This window comes from Teleopsis dalmanni, chromosome 2, assembly GCF_002237135.1.
Source record: "Teleopsis dalmanni isolate 2A chromosome 2, ASM223713v2, whole genome shotgun sequence".
Classification (NCBI taxonomy): Eukaryota; Metazoa; Arthropoda; class Insecta; order Diptera; family Diopsidae; genus Teleopsis; species Teleopsis dalmanni.
Window position 1 is genome coordinate 170,163,433 of NC_051847.1, and position 11,862 is coordinate 170,175,294.

General features: G+C 36.7%; 1 protein-coding gene across 1 annotated transcript; it reads right to left on the reverse strand.

Annotated features, from left to right (window-relative positions):
• Window positions 1-8,372: 8,372 nt before the first annotated feature.
• LOC119676138 lies at window positions 8,373-10,409 on the reverse strand. Its single transcript, XM_038087371.1, has one exon. It carries the CDS (start codon window positions 10,407-10,409, stop codon window positions 8,373-8,375), a length of 2,037 nt encoding a protein of 678 aa, XP_037943299.1.
• Between the last annotated feature and the right edge of the window lie 1,453 nt (window positions 10,410-11,862).

Here is an 11,862-nt window from a genome sequence, read left to right on the forward strand (position 1 = left end):
ATAATTTTTTTTTTTTTTTTAAACATACATTTATTTATTGCATCTTCTCTTAAAATGAGAGTAACAATAAGTTTTAAAATATTATAACTAATTACATAATGTTACAAATTTTTATTTTAACTATACATTGTATAAAATAAAATAAAATAAAATAAGTAAACCCTATATCACGAACCTCACTTAGATTAATGAGTTAAATTTCATTGGAGTGAATGTTAGGTGGTTTCTTAAGAAAGTGGTTCAACTTTAACAGATTACTAAAAAGAAAGGTGCGCTTTTTACTTCAAGCTGTTGAATATTAATTATTGGCTGGACGGTCAGCTCTTTTTAGGCGGAAAGTAATAGATAGAAGTGCGAGATTTCTTGCTAAGGGATTAACATGCTCTGTCAGCCTTTTATTGCATTTTTTTCTTATATTGCCAAATATAGCTTTAACTAGGGGAATTTGTAGATCTCGGTGTATACTTTCATTCCTAATATACCATGGGGCACCAGTGATAATTCTTAGTATTTTTGACTGAGCTCTTTGTATAATTTCAATATTTGAAGCACTATCATTGCCAAATAGCTGGATACCATAAGTCCATATTGGTTTTATGATGCTGTTATACAAGAGTACTTTATACTCTAGGCACAGGGAAGATCTGCTATTAATGAGCCAATGCAACTTAGAGGCTTGAAGCTTCATCTGAATTTTTTTGGCTTCAATATGTTTGCGCCAAGTTAGTCGTCTGTCTAGATGGTTACCTAAGTACGTTATATTATCTGCTTGTGGTATGGGAATGTTGTTTAGTTTTTTATAATTATGAAAAAAAAATAAAAATTAAATTACACCTTAATCTTAAGTATTAATAAAATATATATATTGTAAGGATGGAAATTTACACTAAATTTCCACCTACATAAACTCTACATAAACATGCACTAAAAACAATAACAACACGAACTAAAACACATCAACACAACACAGTTTTTTATAAAACGACACACTTTTTATATGGTTATGTTCAAACTTGGAAAAAGTAGACTCACTGGTAGTAAATGTTGCAAATATCTGGGAATTAAATAGGTTAATTAATATTTAAAATATTTAGTCACAACCATTTACCAAAACCCAAACCGCTTACAAGCCTTAATAACATCTCAAACTAAGCTGAAATAATATTAAAATGAAATATAAAAATATAATTAAATAAATTAATAATAAACTCACCTTATTTATTTGTTAATTATATTTCTTGTTTTTATGTTGTAAATATTCATCAAATATTTGCACTTTTAATATTTTATTTATCGTAACAAACAAAGAGTAAATAAAAAAACCACCACCGACCGAATGTAATGTTAAAACACGTTTTGTAAGAATCAAAACAAAGCAGCGTTAACATAAGAAAACAACAAAAATATTCGCCGTAAGAGAAGCTTAAAGAGAAGATAAATACCCAAGCTGAGTACCGCACAAAACATGAAATAGAACATCAGAACGGCAAAATAAACAAGAATTACGTGAGATCAGCTGTAAATAAAATGATACGCTACACAAAAGCTTCGGTCAAGTTAGTATAAATAAGCGTATGCATCAGAAGGAAACTGACTTGTTGGAAAACTCTCAAAGGTAGTCATACGTCTTTGCGACAACAAGGAACTCGTAGATTTGCATAGAAGTCAAGGCAGTTTATACGTCTTGACAAGTAGATTTGTATAAAAGTCAAGGTAGTTATACGTCTTGACAAGTAGATTTGTATAAAAGTCAAGGCAGTTATACGTCTTGATACGTAGATTTGTATAAAAGTCAAGGCAGTTATACGTCTTGATACGTAGATTTGTATAAAAGTCAAGGTAGTTATACGTCTTGACCAATAGGTTGATGCTCTGTAACGTCGGTTTTAATTTCAAGTAAAGCGGCATCCGTCCAGAAGTACGATACAACGCCGGACTCATTTAGTCAAATCCAAAAATTTAAAAATATATATTATAACATTGTAAACTTTCTTTTTTTTGAATTATTAATAAATCACAAATTATATGTATTAAATATTGTCTTTGATTTCGGAAAAGAATAAATATTATTGCAACGACCCCTGGACGACGGCTGAGTATACCTCAGCAACATCAACGACAAAAGTGAGTCGTTACAATTGGCGCCCGAGCAGGGACCTGGTTGGTCAATCACAGAAATCAAGGCAGTAATAAAAAAAACCCATATTTTATAATTCAAGAAAATATACTGATCATAACAAAAAATCATGTCTGTTGGGACAAAAGGGAAGGCAGAGGTACTCGAGCAAGAGACGCGAAGGACAAACACGTTAAGCAAATCATGGGTCTACAACGCTAGAAAAGACGAGTTAGTATCTTACGCTGTAGAATTCGGACTTGAAAATACTGGGTCTGTAGAAGAACTTCGCAAGAGAATTACAAGTTTTATCGATGAGGACGACCATGATACAAGTACCATCGACAGGCTAAAAGAGTTAGCTCGTAAACATGGGCGTTCAACACCCACTATTCAGTTACCAGGTATCGATATGTTGCCGCTAAATCCACCAACCTATTCTTATCCGCAAACCATTGATCAGGTACGTAAATGGTCGGTGAAGTATGATGGAGGAAAGGATGCACTATCATTCATCGAACACATAGAAGAACTAGCAGACATGTACAACATCGATGTAAATCTAATTCCTCGAACAATGCCTCTACTCCTCGAAGGCGAAGCACTAGAATGGTTTCGCAATAACAATTGTCGTTGGTCACTTTGGACACGTTTCAAATTCGATTTCTTATCATTTTTCATTTCTGCTAGATATTTAGAAAACTTACAGGATGATGTAATATCCCGCCATCAAAAACCCAATGAGAATTTCAAAACATATTTAATTGACATCAAAAATCTTATGCGGCGAGCCTGCACAAATCCAGATTCGCAATTAGAGCGAATATATCAAAACATGAGCCCGGACTACCGAATCTTTATCAGACGTCGAGATTTTTCAAGCTTAGAGCAATTAAAAATACTTGCTGATGACTTCGAAGAGCTTCGCAGAGAACAGCATAAAGTAAATCGGAGCGGTATACGAGGAGAAACTATGGGCAGGTGCATCGTAGTGGAGTCCCCAGAAACGATGTCATTGCAAAATACTATGAGATGCATACCCACTACACCAATACGGAATAAACTTATCCAGCATCATAAATCAGAGCTACCTATCTTGAACAAGCAACAGAACCGACCGGCGACAAAGCAAACAACAGCAGTAAGAACTAGAATTACCAGTCCATCAACAGAATTATTACCTAAGCCAAGCATAATAACACAGCACAAGCAATGTAAAAATTATTTAGAGCAAATGTCATGCAAATGTCTCGTACCATCGCAAGATCCAGAACCAAGCAAAGAAACCCCAGAAGTGTATGATTTACACCAACAGGAACTCATACAAATTCAAGAGATACAACAAGTGCAAATGGAAGAATTACAGCGAATGCAAAGTCCAAAACCTGTCAATAAAACTCCAGAAATACCGAAGCAACAGTCAGTCAGACAAGATCAACGAGTTTTTCCAGTTCAACAGCATGTCGAACAACTACAGCAAAAACGGCAACGCGAGACGCCAAACAAAAGAAATCCAGAAAGAATTAACCTAGTCCAAGTCATACAAGATAAACCGATGTTTCAAATACCACCACCACAAAGACTCCAACATGTTACAACTACTGAAGAATATACACAGGTGCAAGAGGCACATTCACAACGAAATCCACCGCTTCAAGAAGAACAACTTAGGAGACCATCGACTAAATTAGTAAGAACATCGTTACTTTCCATACCTCAAGATCAAGTACACTCAGAGACGTCGCTAATACCGCGACAGGAAATGCCCGTCAAGCAATCAGATCAATGTCAACAGGAGATTAAAGTCATCGAAAATAAAACTACACAACATCGAATGACTCACAAAACCCCAAGTCCCATTCAAGAATCACAACGAGTTTCACATCAAGGAAAAGATAATTCTACTCAACTGAGAGAAAAAGTAAATATCCCTATGATGCAAATAAAAGAACAATATCTCGGAAGTTGGAATTCTTCCAGCAATCGAACTCAGCAAAAGCAAATGGAAAGTCAAGGTGAACTCCAGCAGAGCGATCACGACTATATTAACACGCATCAGGACAAGTTTTACAAAGTGTTTAAATCTTCAAAGAAACGAAATAGAAATCACTCAAGCAGGTAGTGGTTCAGATCCAGTTAACTTTCCCGAAGAAGGAGGGAAATGTAAGGATGGAAATTTACACTAAATTTCCACCTACATAAACGCTACATAAACATGCACTAAAAACAATAACAACACGAACTAAAACACATCAACACAACACAGTTTTTTATAAAACGACACACTTTTTATATGGTTATGTTCAAACTTGGAAAAAGTAGACTCACTGGTAGTAAATGTTGCAAATATCTGGGAATTAAATAGGTTAATTAATATTTAAAATATTTAGTCACAACCATTTACCAAAACCCAAACCGCTTACAAGCCTTAATAACATCTCAAACTAAGCTGAAATAATATTAAAATGAAATATAAAAATATAATTAAATAAATTAATAATAAACTCACCTTATTTATTTGTTAATTATATTTCTTGTTTTTATGTTGTAAATATTCATCAAATATTTGCACTTTTAATATTTTATTTATCGTAACAAACAAAGAGTAAATAAAAAAACCACCACCGACCGAATGTAATGTTAAAACACGTTTTGTAAGAATCAAAACAAAGCAGCGTTAACATAAGAAAACAACAAAAATATTCGCCGTAAGAGAAGCTTAAAGAGAAGATAAATACCCAAGCTGAGTACCGCACAAAACATGAAATAGAACATCAGAACGGCAAAATAAACAAGAATTACGTGAGATCAGCTGTAAATAAAATGATACGCTACACAAAAGCTTCGGTCAAGTTAGTATAAATAAGCGTATGCATCAGAAGGAAACTGACTTGTTGGAAAACTCTCAAAGGTAGTCATACGTCTTTGCGACAACAAGGAACTCGTAGATTTGCATAGAAGTCAAGGCAGTTTATACGTCTTGACAAGTAGATTTGTATAAAAGTCAAGGTAGTTATACGTCTTGACAAGTAGATTTGTATAAAAGTCAAGGCAGTTATACGTCTTGATACGTAGATTTGTATAAAAGTCAAGGCAGTTATACGTCTTGATACGTAGATTTGTATAAAAGTCAAGGTAGTTATACGTCTTGACCAATAGGTTGATGCTCTGTAACGTCGGTTTTAATTTCAAGTAAAGCGGCATCCGTCCAGAAGTACGATACAACGCCGGACTCATTTAGTCAAATCCAAAAATTTAAAAATATATATTATAACATTGTAAACTTTCTTTTTTTTGAATTATTAATAAATCACAAATTATATGTATTAAATATTGTCTTTGATTTCGGAAAAGAATAAATATTATTGCAACGACCCCTGGACGACGGCTGAGTATACCTCAGCAACATCAACGACAAAAGTGAGTCGTTACAATATGAATCCTATTTCATATAACTACCTTAATATCTTAAATACAATTTTAAATTACAACTTCATCTTTTTGTTTTTTGTAATTATAAAAAAAAAAAAATTAAATTACACTTTAATCTTAAGTATTAATAAAATATATATGTGAATCTTATTTTATATAACTATCTTAATATCTTAAATACAATTTTAAATTACAACTTCATCTTTTTGTTTTTTATAATTATAAAAAAAAAATAAAAATCACATCAATTATTACTCAAAATTGCCGTGCTAGCGTTAACGTTTAACTCATTTGGTCATAGCGATATTGTGAGCAACTGTAGGGCAGATGGGTTTGCCAAGACAGGGGTTCGTCTCCCTGATATTCACTTATCAGATATTGGCGTTCCACTTACAAACTGGCAAATTAATCAAAAATATCTAAACATTGCCAAGCAACAATGGAAAAATTGCACACGCTGCAGTATCTGCGTTGCATAGTTATTAAGGATGTGTAGAATACACTACCGAAAAACAAAGAATGTTTCCAGCATTGCGTCCCTGCTCTCAGTCAGTAATCTCTGGCTCAAGCAACGCCCAAAATGAAAGCTCTACTAAACCATCTCCAAATATCGAAAACATGATCCAACTGTTTATGGAAAATATGACACAATTTATGAACGCCATGCAAAATATGATGAAGGGAATGATTCAAAATCAAAACATCCTACTTTCAATTCTATCCAAACTATGAATGCAATCAAAATTTGCTTCTGGAATGCTAACGGCTTAAGCCAACATAAAAACGAACTTATATTGTATTTACAATCACATAAAATTGACGTCATGCCTACCTCAGAAACTCATTTTAACGAAAAAAGCCACTTTAAGATACCTAGTTACATACTCTACGATACAAAACATCCCAGTGGACGAGCAAGAAGCGGGTCTGCTGACCTCATAAAAAGTAACATTAAACATTTCCCGACTCACAATCTTGACGCAGAATATATGCAGGCAACAAGCATATGTCTAGAAGAATATCTAAAAGGTCTGATTTTAATCTCAATTTATTGCCCACCAAGGTATAAAACAAAGGAACCCCAATTCAAAGAATATTTTACAAAGATAGGACCCAAACTTATAGCGGCCGACGACTTCAATGCCAAACATATATTGTGGGGCGTGGTATCAAAACTCGACATTAACATAACTTCCACTGGCACACCCACCTACTGGTCCTCAGACCGGGAAAAAACTTCAGACGTCATTGATTTTGCGGTTACAAAGAATTTTAAAAAGATCAAATTGATCACACCGACTTTTATTCTGATTAAAAATACAACAATAGTCAATCCAAAATCCGAAGAAAAGCTCACAAACCAGTACACAATTGGCTAAAATTTTAAAAATAAATTAGCTCACATATTAACATCGACATTTCACTAAAATCAAATAATGAAATAGACAAGGCCCTACAGTACTTTACAGCTCTACTACAGCAAGCCGGTCGAATATCAACCCCAGTCCCAACACCCCACAAACCTATAAACTACCACACATCGAACGAAATTGCAACCCTTATACAGAAGAAACGACAAGTACGACGCCAATGGCAACAACAAAGGTACCCCGAATTAAAAGACAGCTTAAGAATCTAACGAAAGCACTCCAGAGATTACTTAAAGAAAAAAATGGCATGGAATACGAAAATTTTATTTCACACTTGTCTCCAACGCAAACCACAAACTAATCTCTTTTGAAAGCCACCAAACACAAGAAAAAGCCCGATATGCAAAGAACACCCCTTCGATTCCCAAATGGAAACTAGACTAAAAGCGATGCAGAAAAGGGTACTGCTTTTGCAGACCAGCTTAAATATGTATTTACCCCAAACTGTATGTTATAAAAACTATACCTTCTGCTTTCTCTCACACAAAACGACAATATGACAATTTGCCTCAATAAAAAACCACTGAAAAACGAAATCAAAAATTTAAATATCAAAAAAGCCCCAGGCTACGACCTAATGACAGCAAAAATGTTGAAAGAGATCCCACAAATCAACAAAGACCAGCTACTTTTCATTTATAACGCTATTCTAAGGACTGCATATTTTCCAAACGACTGGAAGCTATCCAAAATTCACCAAGCCAGGAAAGGACTCCGCTCAAGTCACCTCATATCGATCCATAAGTCTACTCCCAATTATCTCAAAATTATTCAAAAAAATTTTTATAAAACAGCTGATGCCCTACATTTAAATAAAAAAAGAATAATACCTAACCACCAATTTGGATTTAGAGAAAAGCACAACACAATAGAACAAGTACACCGCATAGTAAGAATAATTAAGGAAACGTTTGAGAAGAAGCAGTATTGTTCAGGCGACTTTCTAGACATAACCCAAGCTTTTAACAAAGTTTGATACGAAGGATTGTTTTGGAAACTTGAGAAACATTTATCATACAATATATCCTCAGTTATCAAAAACTACCTCTCAAATAGAGGATTTGTTGTAAAACAAAACTCGTTTGTCTCCGATGCCTTCTCCATTATGGCCGATGTACCCCAAGGTAGTGTACTGGGCCCCTTGTTGTACCTGATTTTCACAGCAGACATGCCAACCAGTGACTGTACAACAACATCAACATTTGCGGACGACACTACCATTTTCAGCCATAGTGACGACCAGCCATATTATTTTACGCGCAACGTGAGGGTTTTACATTTGTGTGTCATTTCCGTTTTTTCTGTCTCCCCTGCTTCGTATCAACTGTCATTCACCTTTCATGCTGCCTCGCAGGGCTGCATTCAGCTCAATATTACTCAGAGTTTCTTTTTTACTATGACATTCCGCCCTCCCGTGAATCTTCGCAAGATTCACTAATCTGACAAGCGGCTAGCTTGGTGACTGGACGAGTTAGGATACCATTCTTGGTCTGTACGCGGGCTGATCTAACCTGACCGGTCTTAGAAGGAAACACTTCAACAATTTGACCCTTGAGCCATTGACCTCTTGGTAGCAGATTGTCACAAACGATCACAAAACCCCCAACCCTGAGCGGCACCACCTCCTTACACCATTTAGGGCGTCGAAAAAGTTGAGGCAAGAGCTCAGTAGTCCACTGTTTCCACAAACGGCTGTTTATATCTTGGAGAATATGCCACTGTTTACCGAGGCTGATAGGTATGGCATCATTATAGCGTGTCTGTGTACTATTGACACAGCCTAATAAGAAATGATTTGGTGTGAGTGACTCCTGCTCGCTGTGCGTCAAAGGAATGTCTGTAAGCGGTCGGCTGTTAATAATGTTTTCAGCTTTAATTAGTGCTGCCCTTAACCCCTCCACCTTCGGTGCTTCTTCTCTGATTGACTTGAATAATAGACGTTTAATCATTCTTATAAGGCGCTCCCAGCAACCACCTGCATTGGGATTCTGTGGACAATTGAATATCCATTCAATTCCAAGTTGAGTGGCTTCCTCACGTATATCATTAACATCAAGAAACTTTTTATCAGCACATAATTCCCTTTGTGCCCCAATAAAGTTGGTGCCATTGTCATTACGCATTCTGACTGGCGTACCACGACGGTTAATAAAACTGCGGAAACATACTAGGAACGCATCAGTTGATAAGCTATCGACGATGTCTATATGCACAGCATGTACTGTTAAGCATGTGAATGTGACAGCCCAGCGCTTCTCACGGCGACGACCAATAGTAACATGTAATGATCCAAACAGGTCAACACCTCTGTATGAGAACGGTCGTACATACGGCATTATACGGTCGATTGGGAGCTGACCCATTAACGGTGGCGCTGGCTTGGCGGCTTCAAGGTGGCATTCCATACAATTGCGTTGGACTGATTTCAAAAGTGGCTTGGCACCAATTATCCAGAACTTTTGGCGTACAGCGTTGATAATGGTAGCTTGATTTTGATGTTTGTAGGCAACATGATAGTGTTTCATTATTAGTTCGGAGACGACATGGCGTTTCGGCAATATAATAGGGCGTCGAGCTTCAAGAGGCAGATATATGGCTTCATCCAGGCGACCACTGGCAGGAATAATTTCTTCGTTGTCTACGTATGGCGTTAATTTGTATAGTTTGCATTTTTTGTTAAGAGGTTGTTGAAGCTTAAGTAAACTCTTTTCCTCCGAAAAACAATCCTCCTGTACCAGTTGCATTATAAATTTTTCGGCTTCATTGATTTCACTTGGTAATAACGGTGGCAACGACTGCCAATTATTACACTCTTCTATAAATAGTGGATCTCGTTTTCTACAGAATATTTGAACAGCTCTTAGGAACCAGGCAACAGAACGTTTAAGTCTAAAAAAATAACTGAAACGGTTAAATTCTATCAATGTTTCACTGGCCTGATATTGTAGTAATATCGGTGTCGTAATCTCTTCTTCTGGCGTGTCAGTATAAAACGAAAATGTAGCATTTGGCCAGCTATTTTGTTCTTGACGTAAAAAGGTTGGCCCTTTTAACCAAATGTTGCCATTGTTTATTTTAGGCACCTCTTTGGCTCTTGTTGCAGCGTCAGAAGGGTTCATTTTAGTTGGCACCCATCTCCATTGGTCTTCTTTCGTTGAGGTCAATATTCCAGCTATACGATGCCCAACAAATGGTTTGAATCGGCGATTTCTTGAATTTACCCAACAAAGAACGGTTTTGGAATCAGTCCAAAATACTATACGGCTTATGTTTATGTCATGTCTGTCCACCACCAGCTTTGATAATCGAGTAGCCAAGACTGCAGCCTGCAGTTCCAACCTTGGCATGGATAGGAGTTTCTTAGGCGCTGTGCGAGTCTTACCACAGACAAAAACTACATCGACTGCAAATGCAACTTGACTAGCATCCATAAATACATATGTTGATTTAGACCTCTTTGGCAATGTTGAGATGCGGCGAGTAGCATCTTGGTACAAAGAAATTGCCTATTCTGGCAAATTCGTCCCACCACCGAAACCATGTTTGAGATAACGTAGGTGGTAACAAGTCGTCCCAATTTAATTTGGTTTTCCAGGTTTCTTGCAATAACACTTTGGCAATAAGTAAAAAATTCGCTAAGACGCCGTATGGATCAAATATAGCCATCACAATTCCTAAAAGTTCTCGCTTTGTTGGAACCCTTTTACCCTCGATAACTTCTTTAGCTATGCGATGAAATTTTGTTAAGAATTGAAACGAATCATTTGTTACGTTCCAATACATTCCCAAGATTTTCTCAGTTTGGATCTGCCGATTCAAACAGATGGCCTCTGCACTTTCACCTGCATTCATGACAATCTGTAGATTTAACGAATTTGATGAAAAATTACGAAGTTCAAAGCCGGCGTTTGCATTAATTTGCACCACTTGCTGACAAATTAGTAGAGCGTGCTCTTCTGAAACTGGCAACGTAATCGTCTACGTAAAAGTTCTCATTGATGGCAGATACAGGTTCCGGATATTGGCTGCGATAACTTTCGGCATTACGGTTCTTAAAAAATTCAGCGCAACAGGGCGAACATACTGCTCCGAAGATCATAGACGTCATGACATATTGTTCGATCGGTGACATTTCGGAACCGCTTCTCCATAAGAATCTTTGGGCATTCTGGTCGGCTGGTCGTATTTTAACCTGAGAAAACATCTCTTTTATGTCTGCAGCAACAGCAAATCGACGCTGACGTAGTTTAAAAAGTATTCCTATTAATGGTTTATGTAAGTCTTTTCTGGTCCCTTCAACAATGCTGAGTTGAGAGATTGTTTATCAACAGTGGCGGCGGCATCGAAAACAATTCTCAGTTTGTCGGGCTTATGCGGGTTCTGCACAGAAAAATGCGGCAAATACCACAACGGCTTTGTTATATCTTCTATTTCATCTTGTGTGAGTTTCCTGGCGTAACCTTTGGCGATGTATTTGTTAATTTCGGTCTTATATCGTTCTGCGAATTTGACATTATTTCTCATTTTAGGTTCGATTCCCTTCAAACGTTTGACAGCCATGGCGTAGCTATCAGGCAATATTGGTGAATTTTTTCTCCATAAAAGGCCAACCTCATACCGATCATTGATACGGCGTGTTGTATCAGACAAGATTTTACGAGCTCTCAAATCATCGGCTGACTCCAGCCTCGGTGTTGGATTTTCAATTTCAAAATTTTCACAATTAAAATATTCGGCAACAATACGATCAACACATTTAAATGATGGTTCTGCTCGGGCAAATAACATTGGCGAATGGACGGTGATGCTTGAACCGGTTGGACCATACGCCACCCATCCAAGCTTAGTTCGAATAGCCACTGGATTAGATGCACCGGCGGTCAC